General features: G+C 42.7%; 1 protein-coding gene across 2 annotated transcripts in view; it reads left to right on the forward strand.

The window, feature by feature from the left end:
- Window positions 1-15,986, forward strand: part of AMPH (amphiphysin) — a 181,015-nt gene that overhangs the window by 111,651 nt on the left and 53,378 nt on the right. For both annotated transcript variants that reach the window (XM_031951921.1, XM_031951931.1), the window contains exons 5-9: window positions 2,991-3,086; window positions 12,759-12,866; window positions 13,839-13,924; window positions 14,601-14,676; window positions 15,565-15,647. In XM_031951921.1, coding sequence (XP_031807781.1) covers window positions 2,991-3,086; window positions 12,759-12,866; window positions 13,839-13,924; window positions 14,601-14,676; window positions 15,565-15,647 — 449 coding nt within the window. The remainder of the gene's footprint in view (window positions 1-2,990; window positions 3,087-12,758; window positions 12,867-13,838; window positions 13,925-14,600; window positions 14,677-15,564; window positions 15,648-15,986) is intronic.

Consider the following 15,986-nt stretch of genomic DNA (forward strand, 5'->3'; position numbering starts at 1 on the left):
AGCTTCTTCTCTGATATAGATGGCACCATCTTCCTAGTCGCTCAACCTTGATACATCAAGGTATCTTCTATTCCATTTTTCAAACTTTGCATACTCATTAAGCCACCAAATCCTATCTGTTCTGCCTTGGAAATGCCCTAAAATTATTTCTTCCTTCTAGTCCCCCTGTACTGACCTATTTCAGACCTTTATTATCTTCTGGGCAAGGGAAGCAGCCTTCTACAGTGAAAAAAAGCTCTGGTTCTGATGCCAGAGAACCCTGCAAGGTTCAAATTTTACCTTTGCCTCTTGTTACTTGTGTGATGTTGATCAAGTCACTTAATTTTGATGAGCCTCTGAGCTCCATTCCAGATTTGGGATCTGTGATCTCTCAAAGGTTAGGTCAAGTGATCCCTTTCCCACAAAGCTTTTTCTGATTCCCTGACTCCTTTCCTGATGGAAATATTCTCTCCTCTTTCTTTGTGTCTTCCAAGTTCCTACTATAAGGCACGTGTGTCATGTATTACCTTTTTCTCCCCAGATTGTAAGCAAAGGCTCATTGAACTCCTCTTTCCCTTTGTCTCCCCTTACACCACCAAGGCACTCTCCCGGTACCTTGCACATGCTAGTCATGGAGAAAACAATCGTCATAGAGAAGTGAAAAGGAGTCTCAAACTGGGGTTCTAATCACATCAGTGGTGACGATTGTCCCCTTCTTTGCTTCTGTGCCGATGGAAATGGCCACACAAGAGCATTTTCTCGTAGCAGCCAGAGCTCTGGGGGCAATGCAAGAGACAGAGCTCTGGGAAGGACGCAGTCAATGGGCTGGCTTCTTCTGAAACCCTGCCATCCCGATGACCTTGATCCTCAGGAAAAGTTGACAGAGGCAATGAAACAAGAAACTCATGAGTGTGGCAAGGACTTGAGGGCTCCGTTCCAACTTGTGGAAAATTCCAGGGTATGGATTTGGCAAGAAGAGGCCTCCAGACATACATCATTTGCAAATTCAGTTGTTAAATACCTTCCATTCGTGCCTGAGCTCCCCAGTTGCTGTGGGTGGTTAAAGAACCCGCTCCATTGCAGCATCTTTGGGGAGGCTGTGATAAAGGCAAGGCAGTATTAGCAAGAGCGAGCTTTGCTCTTTTAAAGAAAGAATGGAAGCAAGCTCTTGTCTCTGTGTTCCATGAAAAGATACACCCCTTGAAGTGAGCTCTGAGCCCCTGCCGTATCTTGTATGTTCGCCGTGAGACTCGGAAGATTGGCTATTGGGAGAGCGCGTGGAATGGAAGCACTTGTCTTTCCACAGCTGTCACTGTCTCCGGAGGGTCCTGATTTAGCCCAAATCTGCATCCTTTACTATGGCGCAGGTGAACGTTCGGAGACTCGTAGGTCTACACTAGGGGGTCTTGACCATTTTTTGGTGTTTGGGGTCTATATGGCCCAGTACACCTGGAGTAGGAATCTAGTTTCAGGCACTTAATTGCCATGTGACACTGGAAAAGTCAGTTAACCTCCTTCTGCCTCATCTATAAAATGAAGGTGATAATACCTCTGCCTGGAAAGGTTGTTATAAGGATCAAATGAGAAATTACTGTAAAGTGCTTTCTAAATCTTAAAGTACTATGTAAATGTTCACTATTGGTATTATTGTGTCAAGCACCCCTTTGGTGGGGTGGTGATACCCATGGACCTCTTTTCAGAATAATGATTTTTTTCAACAACAATAAAAATACATTGGAAACCAATTATGTTGAAATACAGAAACCAATATATATTTTTAAAAAGTGTACCGACTCCCAGTTAAGAATTTGTGTTCAAGGGATTCCAAGGAACTTAAAGATTATCCAGTACTCTCCTCCTCCATTTTACAGATGAGGAAACTGAGGCCAGTTAATGTAAGTGACTAGTCTAAGATCATGCAGCTGATATCTGGAGGTTGGATTTGAACCTGGGGTATTCTGGCTCCAATTCCGATGTTCAATCCATTCCTCTCTGTGTAAGTTTTTAATCTTATAGAACATTAAAGGAGCTGTCCTTTTGTTGGGATGTGGGGATCTTGGTATAAATTGGAATTATCCTGAAGTCCCATTTCTTTTTTTTTTTTTATTTTAGCTTTTTATTTACAAGAGATACGCATGGGTAATTTTTCAACATTTACCCACGCAAAATCTTCTGTTCCAACTTTTTCCCTCCTTCTCCCCATCACCTCCCCCAGCTGACCCCCAGCTCCCCCAGGTTGACCAATACATGTTAAATATGTTAAAATGTATGTTAAACACAATATATGTATACGTATTTATACAGTTATTTTGTGCAGCCCCATTTCTTGAAATGAGTTCTCCCCAATCACTTCAGTCAGCACCTTCCATCCCCAGCACACAGACACAACACATCTATCTCCATCCCAGCTCTAGCTGTGCTCTTCCACGTCATCCTCGGCACAGAGCTCTCGCTGGGCTGAGATGGCTGTCACTGACCCTTCCCCACCAGAAAAGCCACGTGGGATGATGTAGATCCTTTTGGGGGGGGTCTGGTGTTTGAAACATCGAATGAAATGTAATTTAAAGAGAAAGGCAGGATGGGGGCACAACAAGCACACCAGGAAGTCAGAAGACTGAGGTCTGGAGCATAACTCTACCACTCACCTTGAACAACTTGAGCCTTCTGAGTCTCAGTTTCTCTATCTGTAAAATGGGCCTAGCAGTTGTACCCTACCGGTCTGACAGGAGGAGTTTGAAGAAAATGAGAAAATTACTGTATAAACCGACAAGTTCTTTATATGAGTTCCTTTTCTCCGTTTGATAACTTAGACAGCTTGAATCGCACATGGGAACTGCAAGCCCAAGCGTGTTTAAAATTAATTGCACTATGAAATTATCCTTATCTTAGTTAAAGGTGCAGCATCCGGGAATGTGGGGAAGACTCCCTTTAGCAGTTATCCTCCGCGTTCCCTCAGCTGGGAGAGAAATCACCGCGGACGATCTCATTGTGACTTCTTTTCCTCTTTTCAGAAATGTGACGTGCTCTGGGAAGACTTCCATCAAAAGCTAGTGGACGGGTCCTTGCTCACCCTGGATACATACCTGGGCCAGTTTCCTGACATCAAAGTACGGTACCTTTTTTTTAAGGGGGAGGAGGAACAAAATGGCTATTGATTCCTGGGTGGGAGTGGGGGGGAGAGAGAAGCATGATGGGGGAAGAGGAAGAAGACAGAAGGGAAAGAAATAGACCATGTCCTACAAGGCAAAGCAGAAAAGGCAGGAATTGCCTCCAGCCTGAGTGCCCTGCCCAGTGACAGCTTATGGTGCACCATGGCTCAGGAAATCTCATTTTCTCCTTCATTTCATCCCCTGGAGCTTCAGCTTCTTGAAGAAGCTTTTTGAATCCAGAAACATAAAGGCATAGACTGAGCCAGTTCCTTGCCCACTATGCCCCATTGCCTAGCTATCGAGTACCTATAATTTTGCAGAATTATTATCTTTCTTATAATTATTTTCTCCCCTTCTATGGAAGGAGGACTGGGGTTACAATCAGAGCACAAGGATCCAAATTCTGACTTTGTCTCTTGTTGCCAGTTTGATATTTTGAGCAATTTCCCCTAAGATTTAGCTTGAATAGACTCTGAGGTCTTTTTTCCAGCCTGGATTAGCCCAATCACCGCATCCATAATATAAACTCCCAATGGTTTTCTTTTGAATTGAGTTAATGCTCTGTTTGCCCAGCGAATCTTTCCATAAAATAGTAAATAAATTGGAAGTAATTGAGCTGGGGAGTCGACCATCTTCATGGCAGGTCACTGGTCCTGGGCACCTCTCCCTTAGCATCTTCATCTATTTGTAACACAGCAAGTTGCTGGGGAGTGGTCCAAAGGAATTCAAATGGAAACTCCCCTTCAGAATTCTGCCATCTTGGATGGGTGCCATTGGCTGGCACATGCCCAGAGCCCTTAGATAGCAAAAGGAAACCCTTCTCTATATCTTTGTACGGTCTCCATCCCCTGTATTCTAACCACCACTGTTCCTTAGCAGACAGTTTTCTTGGTTGCTGTGGACCAAAGGTTTATTCTCTATTGACCAAAGTTTTCAATCAATGAATGAACATTTATTAAGCACTTAGTGGATGTTTGGCACTTGCTAAACATTGGGGATTCAAAAAGAGAAAAAAAGACAATTCTTGACTTTAAGGAGATTTCAATCTAATGGAGGAGACAACATGCAGATTAATAAATACAAAGCGAGCCATATGAAATAGGCAATAATTAACAGCAGAAAGGTACGAGAAGGAGAAGGTGGGATTTTAGTTGGACTTAAAGGAAGTTAGAGAGATTTGTAGTTGGAATAGAGTAGGGCAAACTTTCCAGCATGGGAGAGAGCCACAGAAAATGTCTAGAGCCAAGAAGTAGAGTCTCCTTCCATAAGATAGCCCAGAGAACCGTGCCAATGGATCAGTGATGATCCTCTGCTAGTTTGTTGCTCTCTAGTTATGTCTGATTCCCCATGACCCACCCACCCCCATCTTGTTTTTGAGGGTTTTTTTTGACAAAAAAATAGTAGAGTGGTTTGCCAGTGAGTTCTCCAGTGGATTAAGGCAAACAGAGATTTAAGTGACTTGCCCTCCAGAGTGTGTGAGCCAGCTTTAAACTTAGACCTTCCTGACTCCAGGTCCAGTGCACTATCCATTGAGCCACCCAACCACTTCCTTATACTAACTTAGCTAGGATGATCCTGTGAGAGCAGATAGTCAAACTGCCTTTAAGACTATTCTTGAAGTTTTTCTAGCCTGGTGGATCTCACCAGATCTTAAATTTCTGGGGGCATGGCTGTTGAAAACCCAGAATCGGTTCTACTCCATGATGAGATGTCAAGTGAAGGCTTTAATGGAGGACTCCTCATCCGCTCCATTTGAGTAACTGTTCATTATTCCTAGCTTTGGATATCATACATTGTGAAATATCCAATCTTGGAGATAACTCATGCAACAAGCATGTATTAAACACCTGTAGCATAGCACTAAGCCTTGACAACTGAGCAGGATAATTATCTAAAGGGTAAATTATACATTCTTCTTTATTCCTCTCCTCCATAGAAGGAGCACTGGACTTAGAACTGGAAGCCCTGATTTAAAGTCTGACTCTGCTCCTTCCTGCCTCTGAGACTTTGGGCAAATCACTGAATCTCATTGGGTCTTGGTTACTTCCTCGATAAAATGAGGGACTTGGATTAAAAAGCTTCTGGACTCCTTCTGGCTCTAAATCCTTTTCTGCCTTTTGGACATTTGATGTCTATCAGCATCACCACCAGAGGGAGCCCTGGGGTGAGGAGGGTGAATCCCAGCACTGAACCTATTGCTATATTGATTAAACAGCTGTGTCAGAAATACTCCCGAGCTAGGAAAGGTAGACAGCACACAGACAAGAGGATTTCCTGGAACCTCAGGCGGTACCTCCCCTTGCCCTTCCTCTATTTTCACACCAGCCTGGGAAGCTCATGCTCAGAATGGTAGAGTTAGACCTTTTGTAGGCACATAGCTTCCTCTGGTAGATACGGAGCCACAGCTCGACTGTATCACATCCTGCTCTTTCCCTGTTAGAACATAAGCTCCATACATGTTTGACCTATATTGGATTGCTTGCTGTCTAAGGGAGGGGATGGGGAAAGGGAGGGAAAAAATTGGGAACACAAGCTTTTGCAAGAGTGAATGTTGAAAACCATCTATACATGTGTTTTGAAAATCAAAAAGCTAAAAAAGGAGAAGAGTGAATAAGTGATAGAACTGGGTGGGGGGGGAGAACATAAGGTCCCGTGAAGGTATGGATTGTCTCATTTTTTCTTTGTGTATTTCTAGAACTTAGCAGAGCACATGGTATATAATAAGAGTTGAGTAAATATGCTTTCATTCATTTTTCATTTTTGCCTCCTATTCTTTCCCCTTTCCTTCTTTCCACTCATCTCGTCTCCTTTCCCCTGTTAAATGTCAAACACATACCAGCCTGTTGTTATTTACTGCAGCTGAGCTGGAAGGGGGGGAAATCTGTTGTTTCCATAACAACCTTGCTGCACTTTCGGTGTATCCTCTGGTTGCTTTGATGGGGTCTGCTAGCTCTGCATTCACCTGCTCCTTATTGGACTATTTGCTCCTATGAAAGCATCCTATGGGCTTCTGGCCAAGCTCATTGATCACAGAAAATAGATTTTTCCCCTTTTATTTACTTATTTTAAACTTAAATAGAAAATAGGAAAAGGAAAAAAAACTTTGACATGTATATAAGAGAATATGAGAGGACTCAAACTATAAAGCAATAAATTTCCATTTCAAAAATGCCTATATAACAGACACGACACATCAGGGTCAGAGCTGTCTATCTTTTCTTTGCTCCATTGTAAATTTTCTTTCATTCCCTGTTGTGCACTTGTTATTTTATTCTTTTCTCTTTCCTCTTTTCCCCAGAAGGCTACAATTAAACATATATGTATGTACACACACACAAACATATGCATACATACATGTATGCACAAATACATAGATACACACATATGTGCACATATATACAGACACATACATAGATATCTATAATCATATACACATATACCTGCAGTCTTTTAATGTAACTACTGATGAGTCTTGTGATTTCTAATTTCTTTTGTGTATTTGAACTATTTTTTTTAATTTGTTGCTCATAATATTTTCCCCTTGACCTGGAGATTTCAGAGTTTGGCTATAATGTTTCTGTAGGATTTCCTCATATGATCTCTTTTGGGTGGTGATCAGTAGATTTTTTTCCTATTTTTTCCCTCTTATTCTAACATTTCAAAATAATTTTCTTTAATTGTTTCTTGTATTGTTGTATCAAAATTTTATTGTAGTTTTCAGTAATCAATAAGATTATTCTTATATTTTCTCTTCTTGATCTGTTTTCAGGATCAGTTGCTTTTCTTATATGATTCTCTCACATTCTCTTCGATTTTTTTCATTCTTTATATTTTCTTCTTTAACATTCTGTACCTCCTTTATTAATTAGCTGACTTTCTTTTCATAGTCTTTTTTTGTTGGATTATTCTAGTCTTTCTCATTTGATTTTTAAAGTTTTTTTGAGTTCTATGAATTTTTTATGCATGACCATTTGTCTGCTCTTTGGGGCAAGAGAGGCTTTTTTTGCTTCAGTATTCTCTGAAGATGAGCTCCAGTCTTCCCTATTCCCATCGTAACTTTTTGTGTTTGAGTTCTTTCTTCTTTGCCTGATCATTCTGTAGCAGATTATCAGGGTAATCAATCACCTCTAGACCTGGGATGTGGTGCCTCTATTCTCAGGGCCTCCTTCAGTTTTCCCCTCTGTCCTGGGAACTCTACCCTCCTATATATGCCCACAGACAGTGGAAATCCTGTCCCACCGTTTCTGCACTCAACGATTCCTTCTTGTGCTGGTTCCTTCTTGCCCAAGGCCACATGTTGGTGGTACAACTGGGCCTGGTGTCTCTTATAAGTAGAAGTTCCCTCAATCTTCTCCACCTCAGATGCCAGATTCCCCACACTGTCTGGGAGGGGAGGGCAGATGTTACTTCCTATCCAAGTTAGCCGCAGGGCTTGCACTCACATCTGGTTGGGCAGAACTTACCTGAAGGTGTTTACACTTCATACAAGCCAAATCTCCATCCCGGTGTCTTTCTTCTGCTTCTCTCTGATTGTCCCAAAAAGACTTCTGTTCTGTCCCAACTGTTTATTTTAACAGCTCTACAATTGCACTATTTTGGCTTATTTTTGGAGGAGATGTGGAGAGTTTGTAATTATCTGACCTCCTCCATCATCTTTCCAGAATCCTAAAAGTCAAATAAAGTCGCGTAGCCAAATTCTCTGATTCTCTCCTGCAGCCAAGAAGTAAGGGGACAAGCAGCAAGTGGCCCCACTGAGATGTTACTCATCTGAGTCCAAATCCCACGATCTCTCTGCTAATCCAAACTGCATCCGTACCACTGGAGAGATTCCTCAAAAACCCCAACCCCTTCTCCCATCCTGTATCCTAGAGATGGTTTGCCTGACTTTCCACAATAGTTTTTGTTTGATGTCATTAATATAAGGACAATCTAATAGGGAAATGCCTTCTTCCAGTGCAGATCAATATCTGAGCTGCTCTCTGATTTCAATTCTTTAAGTTCTCTGTTAATGTTAAGTTAATGTAATGTGATTACATTAGGTGATTGTCTGGGATCACACCAAAAAGCTGCTTCAGAGGCAGGACCCGAACTCAGATCTTCCCGTCTCAGTTCTCTAGTCACTAAGCTGAGCTGGGTAGATTCTTAGAACAAAGCTGACTGTGGCAAATACTCCGGAGGAGCTCCACGTTCACATCCTTGGGTCTCCCCAGGTCTCGCTGACCCCGGCACTATCCAAGTGCCTACAGTTTTGTTATTCAGAACTTGGCTGCCAAGCAATAGCTTCAGTCATTCACAAAGCTGTGTAGTGTCTTTGGAGGGACTGCTCCAAGCAGAGGGAGAGCACATAGCGTAAATAGTGGATTATATAAAATAATGAAGTATCAGTGCTTTGCACACCGGGCTCAAGTCTTGCTTATTGCACGGTGATTGAATTTGGGCAGAATAAATGAGTGGGCCGGAGGTGTGGCAAAGAATTATGACTTAAGACCCGAGGAGAGATTTTTCAAAGCCTGACACCACGATTCCCATAGCAGTCAACAGGGAACGTGCTGCTGAAACCTCAGGCAACTTTCAAAATATTTATTCCAGTCCGTGAGTAAGAACCATGACTCAGAGCTCCTCCGGGCTTCTGACTTTGTCTTCCTTCGCTAGATGGGATCGGCAAAGCAGCTGGCTCAGCTTGCAGGATGAGGCCCTGTCAACCAAATTCATATTCCCAAATGGAACAGACTTCTCAACAGCTTGGTCCAGTCAGGGAGAGCTGTGGGCACTTCTTGGCAAAGGTCACCGTGATCCTGTCTTGGCTCCTGGGCACCAGCCACCGAAGATGGCTCGGCAGGGAGAGCCAAGACACACTCTTCCAATGGGCAGCTATTAGCGGTTTCCTTTTAAACAGGCTCCTTTGTGTTCTTTGTGGGAGAAGGCTGCTGATCAGCTGGAAATGCCAAGGAGTTTTAATTGAGCTTGACTGAAGGAAAAAGCCGGGTGCTTCTTGTAAAAAGTAAGCTAACATTGCTTGGCCCCTGCCCTTGGTGATGGATGCTTTGAAGAAGGCCTTAGAATCCCAGACGGGAAGCGGAACGGATGAAGCTGATTTTAGGAATAAAGGAAGTAGAGCTTAGAAGTCCAAATGAGGGGAAGCGCATTGTGATAAATGTTGAGTCTTATGTTTGATTTAAAAATAATCAGCATCCCAAGAGTAAGACAAAGGAGATGTGGATAAGTGGCCTTATTTCTGAAAATAATTGGAGGGTTGGAATGGATGACAAACTCACTGTGAATCAGCAGGAAGATGTGGCCACTCTGTCAGCGAAGGCCATTGTGGATGACATTAAGAGAGGCTGCGAATCTAGAAAGAAGGAGGTGATGGGCTCCCGCCCTCAGCCTTGGTCAGACCACCCCCAGAATATTATGCTCAGTGCCAGGCCCTGATGTGAAAGGAGGTATCACTTAGTAAGTGTCAGACTAGAGTAACTGAGGTGCTCAAGGGCCTTCAGTCTGTGACACATGAGGGTCAGTTGAAGGAACTGGCATATTTAACTACAAGGAGGGAAGACTGAGGGGGCAGAGGGCAGGGTAGCTGGCTTCTGGTTTTCACAGGGCTGTTATATGACACTTAGTTTGGCCCCCAGAGGGAATTATGGGTGCAAGTTCCCAAAATATCAGTTTCCCAGCCATTTGTGATTTCTAGCCATTCATAGAATCACAAAATGTGAGGTAGGATGTGATCTGGTCCAACCCATACAAAAAAGTCAGGCCCCCCCATCACATCCCCCATGAGTGGGTTCTAGCTACTACTTAAAGACCTCCAAAGAGGGGCAGGCAATTCTCTCCTAAGGCAGTCTTTTCTTCACAAGGGAAAAGTTCTTAATAATTAAAACTATATAATGGGGCAAATGAGTTCCTTTAGGAGGTAGTAAATGTTCCTTCACTGAAGTTCTGCAAGGAAAGACTAGATTATCATTAATCAAGTGTCTCACAGTAGGAACATTTTGTCAAGTACCTATAGCACTGAAGTCCTTCCCAACTCCGAAAGGATTTGATTCTGCTAAGAGGAGGCAGCTTGATACGTCAGAATCAGGCTCATTTAGAGTCAGAGGATCTGGATTTGAATTCTGCCTCCACTTCCCTGGGTCTCAGTTTCCCCTCTGGACAGTGATGGGGGTGGACAAAATGGGATTGGGCTCTAACACTCTTCTAGCTCTCTTCCTGTGAACCTCCTCTAAGTAGTGCCCTTGGTATTTATTCCACAGTACGTGCAGATCTCATTTGCAAGTGGACTTTAGCCAAGCAAAAAGGAGATTTTTTTCAGTCATGTTTTGTTTTTTACTCACAGACAGTTCCTGGTGTAATCTCCCACTGTCTTCATCAGACTTGCCTCTGAGTTTTTTCAGCTACTTCCAAAAATCAAATCCTCCCTCAAAGAATGAAAGTGGGTCACCACCAAGGATGCTCCCAGGGCCATCCTGCAGGCTCAGAAGGCAGAGAGGGCCTAGAAAAGTCTTTTCAGAAGGGCAATCTCATTAGCATCCTCTCTGCCAGGGCGCTGCCTGAGGGGGGCTGCTCTACAGAGGATGCTGACCATTCAGATCTCTTGAAGCTCCAGTAGACAAGTTACTAAAATGCATCTCATTCTGTTTCAGGTGCCCCTCCGGCTTTAGGTTTTGAGCTGTCTCTAGCATCCCTGACCCGGTTTAGCACCATGGCTTGTATTTGGGTATAGCATGGAGTGTGAGCATTATTGATGGATGCATCTGGGAAAGGACACAATTTGGAGCACATACCCTGGATTCAAATCCCTGCCCTGCTCCTACATACTCTTTGACCACAAACAAGCTTTCCCTGGGACTCAGTTTCCTCTTTTGTAAATGTCAGACTACATGAGCTTTAAGGTCTCCTACTTTGCGCAAGGCTCCCCACCATTAGTACCAGCTGGTTGTGCTCAGGAGGTGGGAAGAGAAAAGAAAGGGCAGGAAGAAAGAATAGCAGGAAGTTGGGCAGGAGGATCTAGATTGGTTGAAAGTTGGTTGAGGAGGAAAGGTAGGAAAACACCATAGGAAATCATGGATAGGTGGAGATTGGCTCATTGCCAACCATTAACTTATTGCCAATCTTCCTGCCCTAGCCAATCTTAGGTCATTGTCATCAATCACATCTTGCATTCAGAAGATATGGAAAGGGATATGGCTTGATATATATCTGCAGGAGGCACATCTGTTTGAGGCAACAAAAAATGGGACGTCCAATTATTACCTTGCTTTTCTCAACCCAGATCTCAGTTAAAAAATGTTTCATCTATTCACATTATCAAACATATCCTCAGTGTTTACAATCTGTAGGTACCAGCCATTCATTGTGCTGGGAAAGGGGGATATCAAACCAAATATGTCCTACTCTCAGAGACCTTCTTCTGGACAAGATCAATATATAAAGTCATCATCATTTCCAGTCTTAAAGGACTCATTTCCTGTCACGTAAAGTCATACTACTTAAGAATACTTGGGTTCAAAAGTCAATTTCACAAGGATGATATATGGGAGAGAGGACACAGCATGTATGCAAAAGATGTGGGGATTCTAGTGCACTCGAAATCCAGTGTGACTCAATGACATATTTTGGCGGCCAAAAAATCTGGTGCAATTTTAGTCCGAGAGAGAGAAGCAGATTGTTTGGGGCTAGGAAGACCTGTCTGGTTCCCTGCTCACTCTATACACCTGGAACCTTGATTTAAAGGCTAGTATCGAAATGTTGGAAGGACTTTGGATGACTAGAGAGCGTTGTAGAGGAGGCAATGAGGATCATGAGGTCCATGAGATCTTTCTGCACAAGGGCTGGTGGAAAGACCTGTGGATGTTTACCCCCAGAGAAGACTCAGAGCAGATATGGTCGCTTGGAACATCATTATAGGGAGGAGGAATCAGTCTTGAGCTGCTTGGCTCCAGAGGCTCAACCAGACCCTGAACTAGGAGCAATGGTGAAAGGAAAATCTTCCCAATAATTAGAACCACTGGAAGGTGCAATGAGCTGCTTTGGGAAATGGTGAATTCTCCCTCATGGGATGTCTTCTAGCAAAGGTTGGATGATCATTCATTCACTATATTCTGGAGCAGTGCTGCTTAAACTTTTTCCCACTCATGACCCCTTTTCACCTGAGAAATTTTTTATTTGACCCTGGGTATATAGGTATATAAAATAAGTATTCAAATCAAACATTTAGTGATAATAAATCATAATTTCCCAACCCTTACATTAAATTATAAGATCCCATACTGGGTTGTGAACCACAGTTTAAGAAGCCGGTTATGGGGGATATTCTTAGTCCTCTGTGGGCAGTGTGATTTGCTTCTGTAGCATACCCAGTCTCTGCTACTCTAGCCCCGTTGTCTTTTCTTTCCATTGTTTTCTTCAAGCTAATGTACTCCCATAAGCCTTTACTGAGAAATTACTATGATTCCCTGGGAAATCAAGACAAAAAAATGAACCATCAATTTTAACCTTCAAGGAACCTGTTGCCTCTTCTTTCTTCCCCTGGTTATCAGCTTCTACAAGTAGATAGAGGAGCTGGTTAGGTCCACTTTGTTCTTAAGGCTTGATCACTTCAGTAAAAGCCTCAATCCTCTCTGTTGGCAGATGCGTATAGCCAAGAGGAGCCGAAAGCTGGTGGATTATGACAGTGCCCGTCACCACCTGGAAGCTCTGCAGAGCTCCAAAAGAAGAGATGAAAGTCGCATCACAAAGGTAAGACGTGCTGAGAGGGCCCACGGAACTCCTTCAACCTCCCCTTGAGACCCAGATGGCTTTGTGGGAAGAATCAAAGCCTCAAAACTCTGTCTAGAATCCAGGAGCATCCCAGGCTGTGTGACTGCTCATTTCTAACACGCTGTGGGAAATGAGTGTATTTCTCACATTACAACACATTTTGGTCTGAGACATTTGAACAATAGATGTCTTGGTTGAAAGGCATTATTTAGCTGTGAAAATATCTGCTCTACCATCTACACCCAGAGAGAGGACTATGGGACCTGAATGTGGAGTGCAACATAACACTTTCACTCTTTTTGTTGTTCGCTTGCATTTTGTTTTTTTACTCATTTACTTTCTTTTTTATCTGATTTTTCCGTTGCAGCAAGAGAATTGTATAAATATGTTTACACGTGTTAGATTTAACATATATTTTAACATGTGTAACATATATTGGATTGCTTGCCAATTAGGGGAGGGGAATATCTGGAACACAAGGCTATGCCAGGGTCAATATTAAAAAAAATTAGGCATGCAAATGTTTTGAAAATAAAAAGCTTTAAAAAGAAAAAAAAAGAAAATATCTGCTCTACTAATCTAAGACTAAGGGAAGACTGAATTTAGGACTGGGATTTGTCCAGTGGGGGCCAATTTTAATCACCTACTGAATTTAATGTAATGTCTCTTTCTTCAGTTCCCTTCTGTGTCTCTTCTGGTTAGATCCTTTACTTTCTGATCAAATTGATGGGCTAGTTGACACATGGGAAACAGGGATCCAGGACCCCCAAAGAATGCTCCCCAATCGCACCAGCCAACCTAACTTAAGATGAGTTTTGTAAAAACAATTTTGGCATCTAAACCAGCAAGCCGGGTGCTTCGTCCCAAAGTGCCCAGCTATGCTGGTTTATATCCACATGGTTGCATCGTTTTTTATATTAGTGGAAATAAATAGCATTTTGTTCCTTCTAGGCAGAAGAAGAGTTTCAAAAAGCCCAGAAAGTGTTTGAAGAGTTCAACATTGATTTACAAGAAGAGCTTCCTTCACTGTGGTCTAGGTAAAGCCATTTGTCTGAACATTGTCGGATAGAAAGTCAGCACCAAGCGGACTGAGATTTTTGTCTTTAAATCCCCAGGGCCTAATACAGTGCTTGATAGGAAATAGTTATTATTGTCATTTTAATCAATTGATAATTAATTGATTGATGTTCAAAGAAGTTAAATCATGTCCTTTTGAGGGATTTGCAAAAACTCCTTATTTCTACAAATGACCCACTCTTTGTGTCTAAATTATCTTTCTGCCACCTAAGGCCAGAAGCTTACCATCTCCCTTCCTGACAGTGTGATTATAGAGAAGAATTCAGTTTTTCAGTTTTCTGGACAAATCTGCAAAGATAAGAAGGAGTTTCTTCACTGGGAATTCTCTATGTCTGTGAAGTTACAGATCAAAGAAATAGATGTGTATATACATACACCATATATAAGGGAAGTCAAATTGGTTGTATTGATGTTTGATATTAATCTTTTAATGTAACATTTTAAAGAGAAACTTCATTAAAAATAAATTAGGAACAGTCAGAAATATAAATCCTCATTTTGTCCCTCTCTTTTTTTTCAAAACTTGGATGGGGATGGAATAACTGAGATGTTTCCTTATTCCTTATGAGTCCCCTCGCTACTGAATGGCCCCCTCTCTCAGATCTTCTCCCTTCTCTTTTTGCTTCCTTCCGACAGACGGGTGGGATTTTATGTCAATACCTTCAAGAATGTGTCCAGCCTGGAGGCCAAGTTCCACAAGGAAATCGCTCTGGTAAGTGAGAGTAATCATCATTTCCTGTATGAATTGTACAGTGGACAGGTCTCTTCTGTCTGGAGGGACAGGCAGGCATGGGATTCCCCACTTGCCTGGGACTGGGCCCCTTTCTGTTAACTGGGCCTAATTCTTCATTGTTCTATTGGAAGCATGTTTGCAGGGCAGACTTACATCTTAATTAGTGTTCTCTGCCTGGAAGACTGAAAAGATGTGCCTGATCTTCCTAAATCTTCCTTGTTATTTCCTAAAGAAAGATAATAGAGGCCATGCTTTACGCTGATTGTAAAGTCATCAATTGAGACCCGGAGGAAGGCTCCTCTCCTCACTCTTCATTCTACATATGAGATAATAGATTAAGAATGTTGGGCGAATGCTTGAACTGTCCCCTTCGGTGGCCCTCAAAGGCCCTCAGAACGCTGCAGCTGAGTTTCCCAATGAAGATCACTTGGCCGCCATTGCTCAGGCGCCCGCATCCACTGATTGATCGATTCTTAAGATTATTATTAAACTGTGTGCCAGGCATATTGTGCCCCCAGCTTCAAATCTCTCTCAGTGCCCTCATCTTGTAGCATCTTCACCTGCCTGGCCCTGGTACTGTAGTACACGTGTAGTTTCTCAATCATAAGCTTTTTTTAAAAATTTTATTATAACTTTTTATTTACAAAACATGTGCATGGGGAATTTTTCAACATTGACCCTTGCAAAGCTTTCTGTTCCAACTTTTCCCTTCCTTCCCCCCACCCTGTCCCCTAGCTGGCAAGTAGTCCCACACATGTTAAATATGTTAAAATATAATCATAAGCTTTTATAAGAAAAAACATGAGTATTCTTGAGTCAGGACAGGAATGATTTCCCTTCAGTGACAAGTGCCTTCTGTCTCCTTAGCTCTGCCACAAGCTTTATGAGGTGATGACCAAGCTGGGGGAGCAGCATGCGGACAAGGCCTTCACCATCCAGGGAGCCCCCAGGTAAGTGGCTGAAAGGCCCGGGCATTCCCAGGAGCCTCGTGAAGAACCCACAGCTCCCACACCCCAAGAACTCACACTGATTCTCCCCTTGGAAAGTCTCTTTCTCGGGTCATATCTTGACCCAAAGTTATAAGAAAGCAATAAATGAGTGAATGAAAGCATGTGTTAAGGGCTTGAATAGACATTTAAAAAACAAGACAGTTCTTCTTCTCAAGGAGCTCCCGTTGTTACTGAGGGATGGTCCAGTGGAAGGGCAGATGACAGCGTCTGTAGTCCGTTGCCGTGTCAGGGCATATGATAAGCCTTAGGGGGGTGCTCAGGGTCCATCCTCAGACGACA

This window comes from Sarcophilus harrisii, chromosome 1 (assembly GCF_902635505.1).
Source record: "Sarcophilus harrisii chromosome 1, mSarHar1.11, whole genome shotgun sequence".
Taxonomy (NCBI): domain Eukaryota; kingdom Metazoa; phylum Chordata; class Mammalia; order Dasyuromorphia; family Dasyuridae; genus Sarcophilus; species Sarcophilus harrisii.